Source organism: Prionailurus bengalensis, chromosome C1 (assembly GCF_016509475.1).
Source record: "Prionailurus bengalensis isolate Pbe53 chromosome C1, Fcat_Pben_1.1_paternal_pri, whole genome shotgun sequence".
NCBI lineage: Eukaryota > Metazoa > Chordata > Mammalia > Carnivora > Felidae > Prionailurus > Prionailurus bengalensis.
The window spans coordinates 83,485,780-83,511,905 of NC_057345.1; the positions used below are offsets into that span (position 1 = coordinate 83,485,780).

General features: G+C 34.7%; 1 protein-coding gene across 1 annotated transcript in view; it reads right to left on the minus strand.

Annotated features, from left to right (window-relative positions):
- Positions 1–26,126, minus strand: part of DPYD (dihydropyrimidine dehydrogenase) — an 862,317-nt gene that overhangs the window by 576,815 nt on the left and 259,376 nt on the right. Inside the window, 2 exon segments of the mRNA XM_043575643.1 lie at positions 5,824–5,905; positions 14,416–14,612. Of these exon segments, the coding sequence (XP_043431578.1) occupies positions 5,824–5,905; positions 14,416–14,612 (279 nt within the window).

Here is a 26,126-nt window from a genome sequence, read left to right on the forward strand (position 1 = left end):
ATTATACGTTTGTGTATTGAAAACTGGAAAGACAAGTAGCTTGATTCTTGGTATTAATACACTAGAACTGGGACCAGGAAGACTTTACTATACTGTGGACAGACATTGTGAGAAAGATGGATAATAGCCATCATTACGAAGTAGCTCCATGATGGAAATGAGACAAAGCAATAATGGCAACATTGAGTGGAGTGTCAGGCACCAGGACTCTTCTCTGTCTGTGCTGGGAACTCCAGTCAAATTTCCCTTTTCTAAAAGCCTTAGACTCCCAAACATTTGTTATCCAATCAATAATTAACTCTGTAAGAAAGAACAAGGAGAAGGACTCTGACAAAAAAAGGTTAAAATTTTGTTTATGTTATGCATTGGGAAATTGGGCTCAGAGATATAACACATAACTAAAACTAGTTATTATGAGACAACTACAAACATCAAAAACATTCCTATGGCTGATAAACTATGAAATCCTAACATTATTTGTTAAATAGATATGATGCTATAACAAAAATCACATGGTGAGCATTTTGCTTGTGTTTTTGTTCCTTTAGTCCTCTGTACTTTTGTATATGTAATATTTTTTCATCTTGATTTTCTTAATATGAATTACAACACATACTGTACCTTACTCTAGTGGCTTTAGTAATTTAGGACTAAGTACTCAAGCTTCTTAGTTAAAATCAGAAGAAAATTTACTCCACTACAAGCTCAGCATAAGAATTATTACTATTCCAATATATGGGCTAAATATAAGCCATGAGCCAAAGTTCCATCTAATATCCCCTTTGGGACTTCATGAAACTTTCTTTACATCTATAATACATCTTCATATATAATAATATTTGTAATGTAAATAGGTTTACAACTTTTTTCTGGAGTGGAACTCTTTCTTCAAATGAAATATATGATATCCATTATTAAAAAATACAGATTACAACAAACACGCTCTTCACATTTCTGATAGAATATTTGGCTAAATAGATAAAATATTTCCAGAATCCCTAAGACAGGAGATCAGATGGAGGAATTTAAAAATAATATTTAGCTTTCTTCAGACACAAAAACTATTTTGTCAGCTATTAATAAATATATTTCTCTCCTCCAGTAGTGTTACGATATGTTTTTATATTAGTTTTCCAATAACATTCTATAATAATGGAAATGCTTCAAATAACTATAATAAAAAAGAAGATGATGTAGAGAGGTTATCAAAAATGAGATCTTAGGTATTTTTACTCAAATTATGAAGCAGAAGACATGCTTAATAATTACAAGTTAAGTTTAATCAATAAAGAATTCTATCAAAATATTTTGAGAAATAGCATATAAAGATATTTAGAAAAATATAAGATTTCATGCAGATTTACATTTTTGCTTTTAAAAATGAAGTCATTAGAAATATTATGAAGACTGAAACAAAAATATTTATATCCACCTAATCTCAATTGCAAAACAAAGAGTATTTAAAAAGTTAGTGACATTGACACAAATATCATGAGACTTTGTTAAAGTCTCCCAAGGGTTAAAAATAATTTGCTGTGGTCTAAGTAAATTTCTTATTATAAAATAAAGAGATTTTTTTATTAACTTGTTTTATTTTTTTAAATTTACATCCAAATTAGTTAGCATATAGTGCAACAACGATTTCAGGAGTCGATTCCTTAGTGCCCCTTACCCATTTAGCCCATCCCCACCCCCACGACTAAAAACAGACGAACAGGGAAGGGAAATAAAATAAAGAGATTTTATAAAAATATAACAGCTAAAAGGCTACTTCTTCTTTAAAAAAAATTTTTTTAAATGTGTATTTATTTTTGAGACAGGGAGAGAGAGACACAAGCAGGAGCAGCGGAGGGGCAGAGAGAAGGAGACACAGAATCCAAAGCAAGCTCCAAGCTCTGAGCTGTTAGCATAAAGCCTGATGCAGGGCTCGAACTCATGAACTGTGAGATCATGACCTGAGCCGAAGTTGGACACTTAACCAACTTACCCACCTGGGCACCCCTAAAAGGCTACTTCTTCTAAGGAATGAATAATTTTATTATAATAGAAGGATCCTTTGATGTGAAATCAACTGAATATATTTAAGAAATTAAAAACTGTATATTCTGCTGATAAGTAAAGTGAAAAACAACACCTTGAATTCTATCACAAGAATACATGAGCAAATAAAAATATTATCCTAAACAATTCTATGAAAAGGAAAAAACAATCAAAACTATAACTACTGAAGAAAAATAACACTAATAATACTAATGTAAATGTACAGATTCTGACAAGAGTTTATTCAAAGAGAAATTAATAATTTAAAATGGTTTCAGTATTAATCCTAGAAAAAAGAAAACTATACAACTCAAGACATTAAAAAAGAATAATAAGTATAAGAATAGCATGAGGAAAGAATAAAGTCAGCAATTAGATAATAAGAAAATATTATTAAGAGCTGGTTCCTGTAAAGAATACATTAACTGGAAAACCACTACCCACTTTTATCAATAAAAAAGTTAAGAAAATACAATGTATAATGCCAGGTACAGATGAGATATTTTTTATTGTATAGGGGATAACATGTTTAAATGTATGGTAATTAATTCAAAAGTCTCAATGAAATAAATTTTTCTAGGAAAAATTTCTAGGAAAAATATTGGCCAAATTGACAGAGAATGAAATAGGTGAAAAGACTGATAACTATTAAAAAAAAAAAAAAACCAAAGTTCTATCTCTCATAAAAAGGCTTGAGGTCAGAATGATAAAATTTTCAAATTCAGTAAAATACTTGTCTCAAGACAATACTCTCAGCAACAAGAAAATAATGAAATGCTAGGAAATTTATTTTTATAAGCCTAACATAACTCTATTACCAAAAACTCACAAAGATAACAAACACAAATAAGTAAAGCAAAACATAAACAGGCTTTCAGTAGATTTGAAACTCTGCAAGGACAGCAACGGTATTTGACTATTCCCTGCTCTATTTCCAGTTTTAGTGTTGATTACATAAATAAATGCAGGAAAAAGGAAAAAGACTAACAGAGCAAATGTAGACGTACACATATAATAAAACAATGCAAAACTGGATATCATCCAGATTTATAAAGGTTTATATAATTCAATATGTTAACTGAGCATGAGTTTTTTAAAGGGGCATTTTGAAAATTTAACACATCCTCCCCATTAAAGTAAAAAAATAACATTTTAATATTCTAAATCTAGAAAAATGTGCTCAATATGATTAAAAATGTTATATCAAAGATAAAAAACAATGCCATGTATTATCACTCTTTTATAACATACTAGAGATTCCAGCCAATGAAACAGTGGAAGAAAAATATATAATGTATAAATAGAGAGCAGACAAAAAGTCTCTTTATTTTCTTGTGACAATGTCTGGCTGCAAAATTTTTTAAATTGAAATTTTTTCAATTTAAAATTAAGAAGAACCAATCTATCAAGCTATTAGATATAAAATAAATTAAAATTATTCAACAGGAAATCGAACTAAGAATGTAGTTGGGAGTAAAGATGAATTAAACTTAGTTTTGGGTATGATGAGTATGCTATTTGGATGATAGATGTATTCATTAAACTACTAAGAATATAGGTGTGGAGTTTGAAAGGATGGTTCTAGACTAGTATTTATCATACTACTTGGCAAAAGTAAATTCTCAATAATTATTTGTTGAATAAATGAAACAAATCTATTAGAAAGAAAAAAAAAGAAAAACTGAATAATAACCAAGATAATGCTAGATCATGAAAGCTAAAAATACATACATACATACACATCATACACACAGACACACACACGTACATGAGTGCTTCATAGGAGTTCAAACAGTATGAACTTAGAGCAAAATTCATTTCATTGACAGGAAATTATTGTTGACTTTAAAATATAAAATGTTAGTTGAGAAGTACAAACAGAAGGCAGGTTAATAAGAATCTGGCGAGGAGAAAAAAGAGGTAACAAGTGTAGAGCACTTTTTAAAAAATGTATCCTCTTATGGCTAAAGTTGATAAGCTAGAAAAGTTGCAAGCATCCTATCAGTGGATATAAGTCCTGAAAGCTGAAAAAGAAATCTCATTGCTGTGTCTCCTCAGAATTATACATACAATTTACTGTTTACAAAGAAAGTTTGCATATTTGAAATGTCTCATTTTAAAACAACCTGAGAGGTGGGCAAGACGGTATTAACTTCTTGTTTCATTTAGGCTTTAATTTTTTATTGATAATATAATAAAGTCACAGAGTTTAAAATTCGAACCTACAAAATGGTAAAAAATACTTCCCATACCTTTCCAAAGCAACCTTACGCTATCAGAATCTTCTATTTTTCCAGAGATATCCTCTGTATAGATGGCCTGATAAGTTTGTATCTTACACAAATGGTAGTACACACTTTTACCTTTCAACAGATATTGACCAAATCTAGGGATGTTAATTGACTTTGTCAAAGTTATCTGACTATAAAAGTAGAAAGTTGCAGGACTACTGCTAAAATATATATTTTTCTGGCACTCAGTACATTCACTGCTACTATGTCCTTGATGGGTTTCCTAATGAGAGTAATGGGTATGCTCTAATTTATGCAATATATCTGGTACTGCAAACACTGAATGGAATTTTGCAATTACTTATAAGATAAATTTAGAAGTGCTTTAAATTAATTTCTGATTCATCTTCAATTGCTACTAACACCTAATATATTAGTTTACACCTGATACATTAGTTTGAAGTCCCAATAAATAATATTTTCCTTATTTAATGAGATTTAGCTAAGAGTCTGTATTCAGAATGAAAGACATTTAAAGAACTATTCAGAATACATTTTTTAAAAAAAATAATCATATTTAAATGATCTATTTTGAACAACACTAGTTTTGAACGCTGAGCTTTCATAAAGTTGTGCACATCTGTTATGTGTACTTGCTATAAGATTTCTTGTTCAGTGATTATGTATAAATGCTTTCTGCCAAATAAAGTGTAAAAGCACAAAATATTGTTTTGAGTATTTCCCCTTTTGATTACTTTAATTTTTATTTCTAAATGCAAGAGCTACAAATAGTTTCTTAATCATTTTTCAAAATATCTTTTGCATGCACTTACAGAATGTTTTACGTAAATCTCAATACTTTATTAATATATTGTGTACATCTATTATGTAAAATTAATAGTTTGAAACAAAAAATAGCAATATGTTCCAGTGAAGAGCCAGAGTATAATACTCCTAATTAATAGAAAAGAATAGGAATATCTAAAGCCAAATTCTGAAAGTACAAATATGTTAACTTTTGACCATCTTTAAAAGAACAAGGTTTATCTCACAAAACAATGAAAAATACAAAGCTGTTGCTTTCTCCACCACTGATTTGCTGCTTATGATAAGAGAGGATTATCACATTAACACTACTGACACGATGCATATAATAAATAAAATAAACCTCTGTAAGATTATGTTCCAAATTGTGAAATACAAATGTTTCAGAGTGCACACAACTTGCATGAAAAAAATGTGATTAAAGAAACCAAATCCTTCTATTAGCTGCAGTGAACCCCTAAAGCAATTTAGGAATTTGTTTCTTACAGACAATTAATCACATGCAGGCGTGCCAGATGAGAACTATTGATTGCCCTTTTCCAGGCTAGTGGCATTCAGACAGTAGACAGACAAATGCCCTAAGCAAGGAGAAGCATCTTTCTGCTTCTGCCTGGTGTAGCTTTTAATTGTTCTTTCCTAAAATGTGTGACATTTTGCTGTTAATCTTTAGTGTAGAGCTTACTCCTTACTCTTTGAGCAATACACATGTGTTATGTTTTTCATTTACCTTTACACCAAGGTCCTTCATAAGCTCAATCTCAAAATGCACTGCATCATATGGTAGCCGGAACTGAGGGATTTCAGAAGTACTGGAAAAAAAAAAAAGAAGAAGAAGCATTTGTGGAAAAATTATTAATCTTTAAAAAATGCAACATGTCTATATTGATCAGTATTAAAGGAATAAGCACCTTTTCTAAGAGTATTTTCATATTATATGGGTGTGAGAACATCCAACTTTTACATGTATGATACAATATTAAATGGATAGCAGTAGAAATAGTTGCAAGTGGTGTGAAAATAAATATACACATTGGAAAACAAATAGATAATTGGTTAAAAGCAATTCCAACACTTTTAAGTTTGTTAGAGTACTTAGCTGAATTATCTAACAATCCAATGAATTCCTAAGGAAAAAAAAATCTTAAGGGGAACTTAAGCTTCCCCTTCCCCTTCCAACTTCAGCTCAGGTCATGATCTTGCTATTAGTTTGAGCCCTGTGTTGGGCACTGTGCTGAGAGTTCAGAGCCTGGAGCCTGCTTCAGAGTCTGTGTCTCCCTCTCTCTCTACCCTTCCTGTATTCGTGTTCTGTGTCTCTCTCTCAAAAATAAATAAACATTAAGAGAGTATTTTTTAAAAAAGAAAAAAGTCTTAAAAACACAAAAATTAAAACTATTTTAGTATTTAATATATATATACATATATATTCCACAAATATACCACTAGCTTGTTCAAATTCAAATCTGTAACTTTGAATTACTATGCTGTTTAGAATATTATTGGGTTGGTTCCAGATGATCTATAGAATATTTTTTATAGTAAAACAATCTTCTATGAAAGCAGTAAGTATCCCAAAAGGATAGAGTCATTAAAAAGTAATCCTATTTAATATGAGTGCTCACTATTTGCACTTAAAAAACAAAAATGAGCACTAAAATATAATAATTTAAATAGTATAATAGTTTATGGAGTATCAAAGGTAAGGACAAATAAGTCTTCAATGTTTTATAGCAATAAAAAGGCTATAAACATTCATGAATATATACTAATTCATTTATTCAGTTATCTATTTATTCAATAAGCATTTACAAAGTACCAGACACAGCATTAGCTGCAGTGATTTGATGGTGAATTTTACCAAATTCCCATTTTCAGTATATTCTCATTCTGGTGGGGAAGGTTACATACACAGATAATTACAATAGAATGTAGTACATGCAATGAATGAGGTATATCCAGGCATTATAGCAATATATTTATAAAATAAATAAATAATAGTTGAAGATGAACCTACTGGATCATTCAATACCAAGTCTTTCAAAGTGCACACACAGATTTTTCATTCTTTGGAGACTTAAGAACATAACTATTCAATTAATTTCCATACATAAAACAATTAGCAAGATATTCTCAGTGCTATAGAAAATGCAAAGTATTAAACAGTATAAAATTAATGCCCTATATACAGGGGCTATCCATCTAGCTAGGACATAAGATTATACGTGAGAGTAAATTTGGGCCTAAGTCACAGATAAAAATCACTTAAGCTGACTTGTGGACTCTAGCCATACTACCTGGGAAGTCATGATAATATTCTGCACCACGGAGGGCCCTTGGAGGGTATTAGAATATTCCACCCCCCAAAAAAATGTCACTTTGGTATAAGGATTACTTTGAGCAGAAGACAACTGAGAAGAAGGAGATATGAGAAAAGCTCTCTGCCCCCCTAATATCTGCCTAAAAGCAGGACATAAATTTACAAAGGTGTATCTCTATTTCCCTACCAGTAAGGGCAGAACTCCTAATCACCAGGAGATAATTCTAGACCCTTTTTAGCCCCAAAACAGGCTAATAAAACTAAAAAGAATCTACATTACAAACCTTACTAAATAACCCTTATATTCCATGAATTTTCCTCATATATCTACCTTCCCACCCCTAGAAAGTTTGTTGCCTCTAAAAGCCTAAAGCCTTTTCCTTTGTCTTGCCATCTCGCAAATTTATTGTTCTTCATTAAGAAGCTATATAAACCTCAAGTTCTATCTTTTTGATAGAACCTCAAGTTCTATCATCACTATGTTCTTCTATTTGTATGAATGATACATGTATTAGTGAACTGTTTTTCTTATTAATCTGTCTTTTGTCTGCTTATTTCACAGGCCCTGCCAAAGAACCCAAAAGGGTTGGGTATATTTTTTCCTACTCTATGGCCCAAAAGGCTACACAGATTCTTAAATATTAAGAATTGTATGTGGACACAGACACCTAGCCTTGATAGGCATGGGGCTCTGTGTGAGAGAAACTGGAAATGGACTAAAGTTGGGTCTGATGAAGTTTCTCAAAAGGCTGGACAAGAGAACAAAACAATGAGCTGTGAATAACGAACTCCAGCCAAATAAACCAACCATAGCAAGGCAACATCCAGATACATTGTGAGGCATAGTACCTTCCCTTGACTAAGCCCGAACCTAAAATTTTCATGGTATTTCAGTAAGTTTATGGTACAAAAGAAGAAAAACGTATGCTAGTGAAGGCAAATGGTTGTTATTTAAGAAATAGCTCTGAAAGAAAGGCTACAACTTTTCTGTTGATCACAAAGAAAGAAAGGATGACATTACCCAACCCAGCAGGAGGAAACACAAGCAAAAAAGAAATATAACTTTGAAAGCTGAAGTAGGCATTGGAGTAAATGGAATGCCAGGCTGCTGTGGCTTCAGCAACTTTGGTTAGATCCTCATACTGCCCTGAAAGCATTGTAGCCAATATTTACCACAGTGCTTAGCAAAAGCATTAAGCAAATAACTGTGTAGGATATCTCCAAGGATATCCTACAGGAAGTAAGTGGAAGGTGAGATACTCAAAAAAAGTTGGTTAGATTTGGTTATTAACGAGTAGACAGGGGATAGGGAGGTGATTATGGATAGTTATAAATGTGACATATTTATATACACCAATGGATGAGATCAGCAGACAGATGGGAGATATATACACATACACAGTACAATGTGACAAATGTAAAATATCACTGTGAACAAGAGTGTTTCAAAAGAGGGGAGGCTTATTGTGGGATGAGATAATCAGGTAGATGAAATGTGACAAATGATCAGCTTTCAGTTAAGTGAAGAAGAGGGAAGGCATCAGAGGACAAAGAAAATGGCAAGGAGGAGGAACAGAAAGGAGAGGAGGAAAAAAGTACACATGCCGTGATCAGGGAATGACAATGGAGCAGAGGGGTTTCAGGAGGCTTTAGCAGAAACACCACAGCCCTGTAGTCAGGTATTTTGAGTATTAGATGAATTCCTCCTTGTTTCGGAGCTTTAAATGTCATCTACATGTAATGAATCTCATATTCTTATCCTCAGACCATAATTCCAGCCTTTTATGTTCACTTGAATGTCTAACAGGTATCTCAGGTTCATCAGGCCCCAAATTAAACTTTGGGTCTTCCACCCCAACACTGGATCTCAGACAACTCCATTTTATGAGTTGCTCAAGCCCCAAATTCCATCATCTCTATTCCCTAGCCCAGGTGCAGGCCATAAGGGGGTGTAATGATTTAGACTAAACAGTTACAACACTGATTAAAATAAACCTGCTTTGTATTTTTTTTTAATTTTTTTAACGTTTTATTTATTTTTGAGACAGGGAGAGACAGAGCATGAACAGGGGAGGGTCAGAGAGAGGGAGACACAGAATCCGAAGCAGGCTCCAGGCTCTGAGCTGTCAGCACAGAGCCCGACGCGGGGCTCGAACTCACAGAATGTGAGATCATGGCCTGAGCCAAAGTCGGACGCTTAACCGACTGAGCCACCCAGGCACCCCAAAATAAACCTGCTTTGTATTTTCACCTTGAGCTGCTTTCAACAGTGTCACTGATATCCTAAACACAGTCTCCCTGTCCCTACCCCCCCAAAATCTCTGGTAGATCTAAATTCTAAATAATTGCTATGGTTGCTGTAGAGTTCTAGTAATACGTGAATAAGCTTTAAATTGCCCCATTTTTATTACCCATTCTTAGTAAACATTGAGTTCTATAAGGAAGTTAATGTGAGAAATGCCAGTTAAACAGTGGCCACTGGCACATACTGATTTAGCTGAAAGCATTCCTTGTTCCAACTACCACAGGCAGCATGTGTCTCCACCCCTTACTAGGACATACGCTAATGTTTAAACAGTCGGTTTGGAACTGATAAAATGATAGCACATGAAGCAATATGATTTACATCAACTCTAATTTTGGGCAACTATGAGGCTTTTGTGCTTCAAATTAAAATAGTGAGGGGCGCCTGGGTGGTTCAGTCAGTTAAATGACCGACTTCAGCTCACGTCATGATCTTGTGGTTTGTGTGTTCCAGCCCTGTGTTGGACTCTGTGCTGACAGCTCAGAGCCTGGAGCCTGCTTCAGATTCTGTGTTCTCCCTCTCTCTCTGCTCCTTCTCCGCTCACGCTCTCTCTCAAAAATAAACAAACATTGGAAATAAAATTTTTTAATTAAAAAAAATAGTGAAACAGTGTGAGCTATATCTTTAATATTGGAATTACTTCAATTGTTAATGTTTTTTATAGGAATGAATCAAAATAGTTTTTATTACTGATTATTATGATTTTTATTGAAAATTACTTTATTGCATAGATTAGAGAATAAGTATATTAAAAAAAATCCACTCAGGCATTAAATATGCTACCATACCACTAAACTGCCAGTTAAAAAACAAACAAACCTTAATGCATTTATCATCACCTGACATATTCTATATTTGGTTTATTGTTTGTTTATTGTCTGCCTTCCCATTACTAGAGTGTAATAATCCCCATGAGAAGAGGTACTTTGTTCTGTCCACTTCTGAGCTCTTGTGCCTGAGATTATGACCAGCACATAGGAGATCAATAGATATTGAAGGGAGGAAGGAAGAGAGGAAGGAAAGGCGAGAGGGAGGGAGTGAGAGAGGGAGGAAAGGTAACATCACGTCATGGCTTTCAATACCAAGCCAGAATCATTGTCTCAGATTATGGGGAGCTACTGAGAGATTACAAGTAGAAGGGTGACATAACCAGTTTTGGAAACTGTTAGAAAAATGAATTTGAAAAAGACAAATCAGGAAGCAAAGAGATCCATTTGGAGGCTATACAGGTACAACAAGTGAGATGTTAGGGGCATAGAGGTAGAGAGGTGAGAGGATATTTTAAAAGTACTCACAAAATACAAATTGCCAGGACACTGAAGAGTAGTGCAGATAATTCCCATTTGTTTTGGTGATGCCCTCCACTGAGGGACCAAACTCAGGAAGAGGCGTAATATTGATTGGTCTGGTGAAATTTATAAGAGATGTCCAGGATTTGAATGTATGACCAGGACAGAGAGAGAGGTTAGGACAAGTACAGATTTTAAAATAATTTTCCTGTAAGTGGTAACTGACCATGAAAGTAAATGAGATCACTAGCAAGACCACATGGTAAGACAGGGGATAAAAGAAAGGAAGACAGAATTTGATTGGAAGGATTATTTCCTAAGTTTGTTGTGCTTAAGAAAACAAACTTTTATTCCTCCACTTGTACTCTTTTAACCATCTAAAGTGTTGACAGAAATTTTTCTTATGGGAACCATAAATTCTTGGGGCGCCTGGGTGGCTCAGCCAGTTGAGTGTCCAACTTTGGCTCAGGTCATGATCTTACAGCTCGTGAGTTCAAGCCCCGCATCGGGCTCTGGTGCTGACAGCTCGGAACCTGGAGCCTGCTTCAGATTCTGTGTCTCCTTCTCTCTCTGTCCCTAATCCACTCGCATTCTGTCTCTGTCTCTCTCAAAAATAAATAAATATTAAAAAAATTTTTTTAAATAAATTCTTTAGTACCATCAGTGGAGTATCAGAAACCTAAACAAACAAACAAACAAAATCGTTCTTCTATGTTCATGCTGCTTTCAAGTAAATGGAATTTACCTATAACAACTCCCACTCTTTTCATAATACTATTTATTATGATAAAGGTACCACACTGTAAATTTGTGTTACATCACACATGTACTCAAAATAATTCCTGTTGCTATAACCATTTCACCTAAACCCCATTTTTTCTTTATTGTCAATCAATATGAAATGCAATAAACGTGGTGAAAATGTGTGAAATAACTAAAATAAACCATTGCTCTGGCTATACTACACCTACCAAAAATGTTAGAATTCATGTGTACTAATTTTTAAAGGGAAAAGACAAAATCAAAAGGATACACATGCATGCACACTTACAGTCTGTTAATACCATCTTTATTTATCTTTGTTACCATAATATGAAGCCCTTTAACCTTTTTAAACTCAAGTCCTGAAAAAAGAAACCACAAGGAGAAGAAAGCAAAACTACTGATTATTTTAATATTGTTGCCACATCAAAAAAAAAAAAATCAATCAATTGTGTTCAATGGAATAGGGATTAAGTCCTTGCTATCTTTCACCAACTCTAGTGATTTTTTTAAAAGTGGTTGTGATACTAATTCACCAGGGATAAAAGAATCTGTTTGGATGCAAAGGAGAAGGAAAGATAAAACTTGACACCATCTCTTTAAGCAATTGATTTCAAATACAAAGCTAATTTAATCTTTTTAGCCACTTTGAAGGTATAAGAGAATGAGAGGCATCTGTAAGTGAAAAAATAAATTAACAGGAAAGGGTTGTGGTTGTAATGCTGGCTAAATTCCAATGTCAGTTTTTATAATCCTGTAACAGTGGCACATAATGCCTCTTCCATGGGATGGTCCAAATAAGACTGATTAAACATTTTATATTGTCCCTAGATACTGGGAACATTCAAAGGCAAAGGAAAGAAAATAAACCAAAAAAAGAATTAAAAAAAAACAAAGATCATTAATCCAGGAGAATCTGTCCCATTAGAAAATGTTCAGCAAATATGTAAAAGCAGAAGTTTAGTGTTAGTTTATATGATTTAGAAATTCCTACTCTGCATTTGAGTTACAAAGAGATGGAGATGCTAGCTACCATAATAATATACCAAAACTGCCGACACAGAATAATTCACAAACCAGGCCTGTTCCATGTGAAATGCAATTAAGGGGCAAAAAGATTTTTCCTAGCCTATTAGGGTATACAACAATTAAGTTCATATTTTTTAAATTAGCTCACATATTCATTGATGTGTATAATTGAAAAAAATGTACAATGCTTATACATATGTTGCTAATAGATTATGTTTTTCCTAATTAATAAAGCTGTGGTAAAACACCATTAAAAAGATAGTCTAAATCATTCCAGCAAAATAATATATTAGGTATTTTACATTCCAGGAGTAAATAAAAAACTTTACAAACTATGTGTAATCCCTTAAAACTCATAGTGGTGAAACATCAATACAGAAAAAATAATTATTTCTTGACAATCAGGTTATTTTTTTCTTCAGTTTATGCTTCATATCCTCTTTAATAAGTTTTCCTATTATATGATACCTTGGCTTGATGATTCAGTCAAATAGTTTTATATTAGTGCAAGCTTATTTTGGGTTCATATAGTCATTTGACCAATATGAAATTTTACAATTATTGACATATTTATAGGTGTCATAAAATATAAAAAAAACATAAGCACAAATTTTAGTCATAATTTGATTAAATGTATTCTGTGATTATCAAATATGATAAATTTACTTTAAAAGTAGCTATTAAGTAGCTATTAAATTTAAATGTTAATACAACCACAGATATGCCAAATGACAGTATTTTATGTCATAACTTTCTAATGCAAGATGACACATTTATGAAAAATAACAAATTGAGTAATATTAACTTTCCATCCAAATTCTTTCTCATTTTTATATCAAATGTTTTAAGTAATTTGCATTTCCTACTTATAATAAATTTTATTTCATTCTAATCACAAATGTAATGTATGTCCACTATAGAGTTCTATCTACTTTAAATGAAGCAAACTTCTCCACCCAATTTCTAAGTGTGCTTTGAATATCTGAAAGTCATTGATACAAAGTAAATATTTTCCCATTTCAATGAATGAATCTTCATGGGAATAAAAGGCTGTGAGTCCTGATTTATAATCACGATGCTGATTAATATTAAATATTAGTAAGGTATTTATGAAATAAAACTGCATATGCGTACATTAAAATGGAACAATTTTAGTAGACTCTGACATGATTTTAATCAAATGCAAATCTAAAGAGATTTCAAATTAAAAATATGTGAGCAGGCCAACATGACTACGTATACAACAAAATGAATTATCCAGGTATTCTACAGACCTACGTTTTCCCCATCTTTAATTTCTATAATTTTCAGACACATCTCCATTAAAGGACAGATTTACAGGGATGAAATAAGTTTTCATATGACAGCTTCTTCTATCCATAAAATATTTTGCTGAGATTTATCTTAAATTCACAGAAACTAGACAGAGAAATTTTTAAATAAATACTGCTTAAAGCCAACTAAAGTGAATAATGAAATCAAAATCGAGCATTTGGAAAAAGAACATTTAAAATACCATCTGTGAGCCTGAAGTTCCTATATGATTATGAATCAACAATATTCATAATTTTTACCTCATCATTTTTAATACTTTAAACATGAAAAAAATGTAGGCATTACCTTAAACCACCAACATATTCTTGTTTTTCAAAGATAGTGATGTCAGAGTAGCCTAATCGAGCCAAAAAAGAAGCACAACTTATACTTGCAGGCCCAGCACCAAAAAGAGCAATTTTTGCAGAATAGGCTTCAGGCATTTTTTCGGGGGGAGGCAGAGAAGGATCTCGAATTTGTGTGATATTCATTGTTTTGAAAACCTATGGAGAAATCAAATGCCATGGTTAAAAATTATAAACCAACTTTTACAACTTCAAATATGCTTTAATGTTTCAAACGCACTAGTGTTTTAAATAAAAACAGGAAGTATATTTTCAGTATTAATACAGTATCATTAGAAGTTGTACTGGGTCAAGTAGATGACATCCTATGCTTGACTCTTTCTCAATCTTTGGAATTCCTTTCCTGGTCACACATCCTATAGGAAGCATTTTGGCTCACTTTCTTTACACCCACTTCTAGGCCAAGTTAAGTGCTCCTCCTCTGAAGTCCTATAGTATATGTTGCATGCCTCTAACATAATTCGTTACAAATGTATCTATTTATGTGTCATGTTTCCATGTTAGTCAGTAGAACATTTTTGTTCCTTGAGTTAGAGACCATATCCTTTATAAACACACACACATATAACTTACTATGTTAAATGGAATGTTACATGTTGTATGTTTTAGGTATTTTTAAAAACATGTTACCATTGTACTACCAGCAGTTAGTACTAATCTGGCACATAGAAAACATTCAGTAAATAATTTGCTGATGCCTGCTTCTGATTATAATAGATTAGCCTCTGAAGGATAACTTTTTAAAATATTTTGAAAGCATTAGAGAGCTACCTGAAGCTAACCAGACTAGAGGGGTCAGTCAAGATCTCAAGAGAAAATAAAGAAGAGAAGTGAGATGACAGTTCAGGAGTTACTTTTACCCTGGGGATAAAACCACCTCATAGCAGAAAGAGGAAAGCTCTGAATCTAGGAGAGGACCACAGCTCAGAAAAGACAGCAAGAGAGACTGGGGGAATATCCTAGGACTAGAGAGATACAGGGTTTGGGGAATGTAAGAGGCCAGAAACCAGAAGCAGAAGAAAGTGAAGAAAAAAAAGCTTCTTAAACTGCACAGGATAAAAGGCTAAGAATCTACACAGAACATCTCTGCAAAGAAGAGGGGAACTTTCTATACTCTGATGGCCCAGAGGAAATAAAAATGAGTGTAGTAGCAGCTAAAGAAGGAAGATCCCTAGTAAACAGTCAGCTAGAATTCTTGGAGAGCTCTACTCTACAAGTGGCACAAACCAGACATAGACAAGCAGCCTGAATCAACTCAGCTCTTGTGAATGAGGGTGATTAGTCCTCACTGTATTTGTTTACTAAATGATAGGACAGACCTTCTGTGGAGGGTAATAAGTCAATCACAACATTTACAAATTTTCATACACACTACCTCGTTTTGGTAAAAATAGGCTAGGCTTGTCAACAACTAATAACTAAAAACTGCCTAGAAACAAGAAAATAGAGATGCATATAAAATCCAGGTAAGTGTAGTTATCACAGATTTTAGAATAACCAGAATTAATATGTTAAAAAATACATAATAAGAATGTGAACTTTACCAGGAAACTGGAGTTAAAAAAACAAAGAAATATGAGAAGAAAAAAAGTGAACATTAAAAAAAAAAAAACCTAAACACATGTATTTGACAGCAGATTGAACGGGTGAGCAAAAAGGGCAAGAGGACTAAAGATGGGACTGTAATAACTATCTACACCAAAGCATGGAAAAATAGGAAAGAAAATACAGAAAGAAAACTACAACAACAACAAAAACCAAACATGAAAGAAAAAGGACAACATATACAGAGCTAATATACACATAATTGGGATCAGAGGACATATACATAATTGGGAGAGGACAGAAAATGAGACAGTAGTAATATTTCAAGAGAAATAGACCAAGAACTTCCCCAAAATAATGAAAGACGTTAAAGCAATAAGTTCTAAAACCTTTAAAAAGGTAGAAATAAGGAAACTCATGCAGGTCACAGTAAAATTGCTGTGGACCAAGGTGAGAAAAACAAAGCATTGAAAGCAACAAAAAAACAAAGACACTGTACTGTCAACAAGCAACAAAAAGGGCTGAAAGTTTTTCTCTCAAAAGAATTGATGGAAGTCAGAAGACAATAAAATGGTATTTTTTGAACAGTGAAAGAAAATATCTTCTACCAGGAATTCTATTCAGAAGGAAAATATCCTTCAATTGTGAAAGTAACATAAAGAAACTTGCAGGGAATATTTATTGGCAACAATAAAAGATTTGCTGAAGAATATTAGATGAAGTTCTTCAGAAAGAAAGCATATCACAGATGGAAACTCTGAAATTCAGGAAGGCATAAAGGGCACTGAAAATTATAAATATGTGGGCAAATGTAAATGACATTGAATGTTTAAAGTAATAAAGTCACATGGGGTTTATGATAATTGAAAACTCAAATACAAGATAAAAAGTATGAGAGATTGAATGAAAGTACACTAGTGTGTAGGAAGTAGTAAAAATATCAACATTTATTAGGCTGCAATTGATTAAGGATGCATATTGTACAACTACAGTAACTACTAAAAGAATACTATTACTAATAGCTAAATTGTTGAGGGGAAAGTAGAATTTAAAAATATGTTATTAATACAAAAGAAATAAATGAGAGAAAATTCATGTAATAGAAGGGCAGAGTGGGAGAGGAGAAAGCAGAAAACAAGTAGTAAGAAAGTGAATATAAATACATACATATGAATAATTACATTAAATGTAAATGGGTCAAAATTATAATTAAAATATTAAGGTTATATTATATGTGTATATATATATGTATATATATATATATATATATATATATATATATATATAATAGATATACATCATAAGCACAAAGACACAAAAAGGTATAGAAGATGAAAAAAGTTATTCTATGCAAACACTAACCAAAAGAAAGCTGGTATAGGTATATCATTATCTGACATATTAGACTTTAAGGCAAAATGCATTACTAAAGTTAAATAATAATAAAAAGTCAATCGGCCAGCCAGAGTTTTCAATACTAAATCCATAGGTACCTGATAACAACTTCAGAACGTGTATGTTAAATAACTGAAATTAAAATAAAAAACTTTAAAAAATAACAAAATTTACTAGCATTTATAAGCTAACATTGCATGCTAACAAAGTTTAGAAGCAGAAAACATGATTTTTTTTAAAAGAATCATTTATTGCTGATATCTTAAACAGAATAGAGTCTAATGTGATTACCTAGGCCAAAAAGTTTATAATTTGAAGTTCAGCTGTGATAAACAGAATAGAATTTTTGAAATGTCTTTCTTGTCTCACCCAGAAGCAAGAGATCGTTTAGTTTTGAGACACTGAATATATGCAACACAAGTTTTACCCAATGGTATGCAAGTAAAGTAGTAATTATCCAATAATATACAATACATATCAAATTTCACCTAAGGACATTTTAATCATTTTTCAATTAACCTTTAAGTGTTTAAACCAAATAAATGTATCTATTGAAACTGCTCCAGTGCCCAAAAAGAGTCGGAAGCTCTTAGGGGGTTTGAAGAAATGAAAGCAACCATATTCCTCAATACCTAGAACACCAAAGACATGTACAAGAATGCGAATCATTAGCCTCTGAACTAGGCACCCCAGGCTCTGCAGCTCATGAACTAGTTAATACATACTCAATATCCTACCTTGCTCAATACACTAATTTATGAATTAATATTATTCTTTTTCCTGCTTTTTTTAATTATAATTGTTACTGCACTGATTTTCTCCCTTGGTTTCGTAGCAGGTTGCATTGAAAACTTGATAGTTTTCTATTGAAGTGGATATTTGAATGAAATTTTGTGAATTTTATCACAAATAATAGTAGTATGTTTTAAGAGGTCTGACCTTAAAATTAGACTGCTTGGGGTTGTGTCTTGATTTCCATCATTCTCATGGCATATGGTATTGAACAAGTCACTTAACATACTTATGCCTGTCTCCTCAAAATGTAAAGTGAGGTTAGTAATATCTATCTTGGAGGGCTACTATGAGGATTAAGTGAGTTAATTCATGTAAAGCACTTTAGAAAAGTGCCTGGCCACTTAGCAAACGTTATTTCCTAATTCACCTAGTGTTCAAACTTTGTGAGATAGAACTGTCTGATATGGTAGCCAGTAGCCACAAGTGACTATTCAAATTTATATTAAATTCATCATAATTAAATAAAATTTAGAATTTAGTTCCTCAGTAACAGTAGCCATATTTCAAGTGTTCAATAAATACATGTGGCTAGTTGGCTAATGTATTAAAGAACATTTTCATCATTGTAGAAACTTGAATTTACAACATACAGTGTAAGAGAAATAATCTCAAGAGCATCATTAAGATAAAAATGAACTAAAAAATTATGATTCAAGGAGTTTTTACTATTTGTTACATTTGTTTTTGACATGATTTATATGATTATACGGTTATAAAACTTAATTTTTCATAATGGTTGTATTTAACAACCAGCTCATGAAATTCCTGAAAATTTAATCACCCTCTTAAGTTCTGGTCCAATCTGGCTTAAGCACATTATTGTACTCAGGAAATATGTGATGGTTCATGTTTTGTTTTTTTTAACTTCTGACATGATTGCATCAGCATCATGCCCAAACTTTGAGATATATCAGCTACACTTTTCAACTTCCTCAAGACTGGAAGGAATAAGTGGACCTCTACACTTCTAAAACAGTGGTGTTCAACTTCTTTTCAACTAAAATACACAAAATGAACAGTTTCATATGTACACAATATACTTCCATCAAGTAGCCTGATTGTGACAGAATGTTTTTAAAAATTGGCTAGGACTTTGCCCGGAAGATGGCGGCCTAGGAGGACGCTGGGCTCACCGCGCGTCCTGCTGATCACTTAGATTCCACCTACACCTGCCTAACTAACCCAGAAAACCGCCAGAGGATTAGCAGAACGGAGTCTCCGGAGCCAAACGCAGATGAGAGACCCACGGAAGAGGGTAGGAAGGACTGCGAGGTGGTGCACGCTCCACGGACTGGCGGGAGGGAGCCGGGGCGGAGGGGCGGCTCGCCGGCCAAGCAGAGCCCCCGAGTCTGGCTGGCAAAAGCGGAGGGGCCTGACAGACTGTGTTCCAACAGCAAGCGCAACTTAGCGTCTGGGAGGTCATAAGTTAACAGCTCTGCTCGGAAAGCGGGAAGGCTGGAGGACAAAGGGAGGGAGAGTTTCTGAGTTGCTGAGCCCCTGGACTACAGAGCTCAGCTTGGCGGGGAACAAAGGCCCTCGCCAGCGCCATCTCCCTCGCCCATCCCCCAGCCAAAATCCCAAAGGGAACCAGTTCCTGCCAGGGAACTTGCTCGCTCCGCGCAAACAATCAACTCTGTGCTTCTGTGGAGCCAAACCTCCGGCAGCGGATCTGACTCCCTCCCGCTGCCACAGGGCCCCTCCTGAAGTGGATCACCTAAGGAGAAGCGAACTAAGCCTGCCCCTCCTGCCCCCGTGCACCTTGCCTACCCACCCCAGCTAATATGCCAGATCCCCAGCACCACAAGCCTGGCAGTGTGCAAGTAGCCCAGACGGGCTACACCACCCCACAGTGAATCCCGCCTCTAGGAGAGGGGAAGAGAAGGCACACACCAGTCTGACTGTGGCCCCAGCGGTGGGCCGGGGGCAGACATCAGGTCTGACTGCGGCTCCGCCAACCAACTCCAGTTATACACCACAGCACAGGGGAAGTGCCCTGCAGGTCCTCACCACGCCAGGGACTATCCAAAATGACCAAGCGGAAGAACTCCCCTCAGAAGAATCTCCAGGAAATAACAACAGCTAATGAGCTGATCAAAAAGGATTTAAATAATATAACAGAAAGTGAATTTAGAATAATAGTCATAAAATTAATCGCTGGGCTTGAAAACAGTATACAGGACAGCAGAGAATCTCTTGCTACAGAGATCAAGGGACTAAGGAACAGTCACGAGGAGCTGAAAAACGCTTTAAACGAAATGCATAACAAAATGGAAACCACCACAGCTCGGCTTGAAGAGGCAGAGGAGAGAATAGGTGAACTAGAAGATAAAGTTATGGAAAAAGAGGAAGCTGAGAAAAAGAGAGATAAAAAAATCCAGGAGTATGAGGGGAAAATTAGAGAACTAAGTGATACACTAAAAAGAAATAATATACGCATAATTGGTATCCCAGAGGAGGAAGAGAGAGGGAAAGGTGCTGAAGGGGTACTTGAAGAAATCATAGCTGAGAACTTCCCTGAACTGGGGAAGGAAAAAGGCATTGAAATCCAAGAGGCACAGAGAACTCCCTTCAGACGTAACTTGAATCGATCTTCTGCACGACATATCATAGTGAAACTGGCAAAATACAAGGATAAAGAGAAAATTCTGAAAGCAGCAAGGGGTAAACGTGCCCTCACATATAAAGGGAGACCTATAAGACTCGTGACTGATCTCTCTTTTGAAACTTGGCAGGCCAGAAAGAATTGGCACGGGATTTTCAGGGTGCTAGACAGAAAAAATATGCAGCCGAGAATCCTTTATCCAGCAAGTCTGTCATTTAGAATAGAAGGAGAGATAAAGGTCTTCCCAAAGAAACAAAAACTGAAGGAATTTGTCACCACTAAACCAGCCCTACAAGAGATCCTAAGGGGGACCCTGTGAGACAAAGTCCCAGAGACATCACTACAAGCATAAAACATACAGACATCACAATGACTCTAAACCCGTATCTTTCTATAATAACACTGAATGTAAATGGATTAAATGCGCCAACCAAAAGACATAGGGTATCAGAATGGATAAAAAAACAAGACCCATCTATTTGCTGTCTACAAGAGACTCATTTTAGACCTGAGGACACCTTTAGATTGAGAGTGAGGGGATGGAGAACTATTTATCATGCGACTGGAAGCCAAAAGAAAGCTGGAGTAGCCATACTTATATCAGACAAACTAGACTTTAAATTAAAGGCTGTAACAAGAGATGAAGAAGGGCATTATATAATAATTACAGGGTCTATCCATCAGGAAGAGCTAACAATTATAAATGTCTATGCGCCGAATACCGGAGCCCCCAAATATATAAAACAATTACTCATAAACATAAGCAACCTTATTGATAAGAATGTGGTAATTGCAGGGGACTTTAACACCCCACTTACAGAAATGGATAGATCATCTAGACACACGGTCAATAAAGAAACAAGGGCCCTGAATGAGACATTGGATCAGATGGACTTGACAGATATATTTAGAACTCTGCATCCCAAAGCAACAGAATATACTTTCTTCTCGAGTGCACATGGAACATTCTCCAAGATAGATCATATACTGGGTCACAAAACAGCCCTTCATAAGTTTACAAGAATTGAAATTATACCATGCATACTTTCAGACCACAATGCTATGAAGCTTGAAATCAACCACAGGAAAAAGTCTGGAAAACCTCCAAAAGCATGGAGGTTAAAGAACACCCTACTAACGAATGAGTGGGTCAACCAGGCAATTAGAGAAGAAATTAAAAAATATATGGAAACAAACGAAAATGAAAATACAACAATCCAAATGCTTTGGGACGCAGCGAAGGCAGTCCTGAGAGGAAAATACATTGCAATCCAGGCCTATCTCAAGAAACAAGAAAAATCCCAAATACAAAATCTAACAGCACACCTAAAGGAACTAGAAGCAGAACAGCAAAGGCAGCCTAAACCCAGCAGAAGAAGAGAAATAATAAAGATCAGAGCAGAAATAAACAATATAGAATCTAAAAAAACTGCAGAGCAGATCAACGAAACCAAGAGTTGGTTTTTTGAAAAAATAAACAAAATTGACAAACCTCTAGCCAGGCTTCTCAAAAAGAAAAGGGAGATGACCCAAATAGATAAAATCATGAATGAAAATGGGATTATTACAACCAATCCCTCAGAGATACAAACAATTATCAGGGAATACTATGAAAAATTATATGCCAACAAATTGGACAACCTGGAAGAAATGGACAAATTCCTGAACACCCACACTCTTCCAAAACTCAATCAGGAGGAAATAGAAAGCTTGAACAGACCCATAACCAGCGAAGAAAATGAATCGGTTATCAAAAATCTCCCAACAAATAAGAGTCCAGGACCAGAAGGCTTCCCAGGGGAGTTCTACCAGACTTTTAAAGCAGAGATAATACCTATCCTTCTCAAGTTATTCCAAGAAATAGAAAGGGAAGGAAAACTTCCAGACTCATTCTATGAAGCCAGTATTACTTTGATTCCTAAACCAGACAGAGACCCAGCAAAAAAAGAGAACTACAGGCCAATATCCCTGATGAATATGGATGCAAAAATTCTCAATAAGATACTAGCAAATCGAATTCAACGGCATATAAAAAGAATTATTCACCATGATCAAGTGGGATTCATTCCTGGGATGCAGGGCTGGTTCAACATTCGCAAATCAATCAACGTGATACATCACGTTAACAAAAAAAAAGAGAAGAACCATATGATCCTGTCAATCGATGCAGAAAAGGCCTTCGACAAAATCCAGCACCCTTTCTTAATAAAAACCCTTGAGAAAGTCGGGATAGAAGGAACATACTTAAAGATCATAAAAGCCATTTATGAAAAGCCCACAGCTAACATCATCCTCAACGGGGAAAAACTGAGAGCTTTTTCCCTGAGATCAGGAACACAACAGGGATGCCCACTCTCACCGCTGTTGTTTAATATAGTGTTGGAATTTCTAGCATCAGCAATCAGACAACAAAAGGAAATCAAAGGCATCAAAATTGGCAAAGATGAAGTCAAGCTTTTGCTTTTTGCAGATGACATGATATTATACATGGAAAATCCGATAGACTCCACCAAAAGTCTGCTAGAACTGATACAGGAATTCAGCAAAGTTGCAGGATACAAAATCAATGTACAGAAATCAGTTGCATTCTTATACACTAACAATGAAGCAACAGAAAGACAAATAAAGAAACTGATCCCATTCACAATTGCACCAAGAAGCATAAAGTACCTAGGAATAAATCTAACCAAAGATGTAAAAGATCTGTATGCTGAAAACTATAGAAAGTTTATGAAGGTAATTGAAGAAGATATAAAGAAATGGAAAGACATTCCCTGCTCATGGATTGGAAGAATAAATATTATCAAAATGTCAATACTACCCAAAGCTATCTACACATTCAATGCAATCCCAATCAAAATTGCACCAGCATTCTTCTCGAAACTAGAACAAGCAATCCTAAAATTCATATGGAACCACAAAAGGCCCCGAATAGCCAAAGTAATTCTGAAGAAGAAGACCAAAGCAGGAGGCATCACAATCCCAGACTTTAGCCTCTACTACAAAGCTGTCATCATCAAGACAGCATGGTATTGGCACCAAAACAGACACATAGACCAATGGAATAGAATAGAAACCCCAGAACTAGACCCACAAACGTATGGCCAACTCATCTTTGACAAAGCAGGAAAGAACATCCAATGGAAAAAAGACAGTCTCTTTAACAAATGGTGCTGGGAGAACTGGACAGCAACATGCAGAAGGTTGAAACTAGACCACTTTCGCACACCATTCACAAAAATAAACTCAAAATGGATAAAGGACCTGAATGTGAGACAGGAAACCATCAAAACCTTAGAGGAGAAAGCAGGAAAAGACCTCTCTGACCTCAGCCATGGCAATCTGTTACTCGACACATCCCCAAATGCAAGGGAATTAAAAGCAAAAGTGAATTACTGGGACCTTATGAAGATAAAAAGCTTCTGCACAGCAAAGGAAACAACCACCAAAACTAAAAGGCAACCAACGGAATGGGAAAAGATATTCGCAAATGACATATCAGACAAAGGGCTAGTATCCAAAATCTATAAAGAGCTCACCAAACTCCACACCCGAAAAACAAATAACCCAGTGAAGAAATGGGCAGAAAACATGAATAGACACTTCTCTAAGAAGACATCCGGATGGCCATCAGACACATGAAAAGATGCTCAACGTCGCTCCTCATCAGGGAAATACAAGCCAAAACCACACTCAGATATCACCTCACACCAGTCAGAGTGGCCAAAATGAACAAATCAGGAGACTACAGATGCTGGAAGGATGTGGAGAAACAGGAACCCTCTTGCACTGTTGGTGGGAATGCAAATTGGTGCAGCCGCTCTGGAAAGCAGTGTGGAGGTTCCTCAGAAAATTAAAAATAGACCTATCCTATGACCCAGCAATAGCACTGCTAGGAATTTACCTAAGGGATACAGGAGTACTGATGCATAGGGCAACCTGTACCCCAATGTTTATAGCAGCACTCTCAACAATAGCCAAATTATGGAAAGAGCCTAAATGTCCATCAACTGATGAATGGATAAAGAAATTGTGGTTTATATACACAATGGAGTACTACGTGGCAATGAGAAAAAATGAAATATGGCCTTTTGTAGCAACGTGGATGGAACTGGAGAGTGTGATGCTAAGTGAAATAAGCCATACAGAGAAAGACAGATATCATATGGTTTCACTCTTATGTGGATCCTGAGAAACTTAACAGAAACCCATGGGGGGAGGGGAAGGAAAAAAAAAAGAGGTTAGAGTGGGAGAGAGCCAAAGCATAAGAGACTCTTAAAAACTGAGAACTGAGGGTTGATGGGGGGTAGGAGGGAGGGGAGGATGGGTGATGGGATTGAGGAGGGCACCTTTTGGGATGAGCACTGGGTGTTGTATGGAAACCAATTTGACATTAAATTTCATATATTGAAAAAAAAAAGAAACTGCTGAACAGAAAAAAAAATTGGCTAGGAAGTGAAATAAACAGATCCATACACATGGGGGAGGGGGGGTGTTGATATACAACAAAATACTTTAGAAACCTAAGTAATGTGAATCATTTATATATCCAAAATTGTCATTTATAAAAGAAATTAATTAACATATCTAATAAAGTAAATGCTAAACTATGTTTACAATAACAAATCTTGTGATATTTTTTAAGATTACTAATCTGTAGATAGTATGGGTGGAAAAAATAATTCATGCTATTGATTAAATAGCATAAATTAATCTTGTCCTGAAACTTAGTCAATTAAAACAAATTTAGAAAATTTAAGAATGTTAATAAATAAATGGTAATAAGGCACATTTTTCATTTCCTTTTTTAAAACTAGTTCAGTCTTGAAATAAATGTAACTAAAATTATAAATAATTCATAAATAAATGCTATATTAAGTCCACTTATTTACAGTATCAAAAGAACATTTCCTAATAGATTTCTTGAAGTGTAATTCCCATTGTTTCATAATACAACAAAAACTTAATCCAAGACAACTGAGCCCTTTAAGTGAGAAAGATAACTTTTTTAAAACAAACTTCACCTGTCATTCCTTTTATTAATATTCTAACATTGAATTATCTAAGCAAAAGATTCAGGTGTCTAAGGAAGTTAATAATACAAACAAATAGGTTAATCAATGTCACAAGGAAGTAAATTAAGTATTTAAAGATGCATAGGAAGTATGCCCAATACGTATTTCCCTACACTAATAAAAAGGCCAATATTCACTCAGCATATACTGTGTGCCAGGCTTTATACTAAATCTCTATAAAGATGTTCTCATTTAGTCTTCAACAATTCTGTTATGGTGGTACAGTTATTATTTCCATTT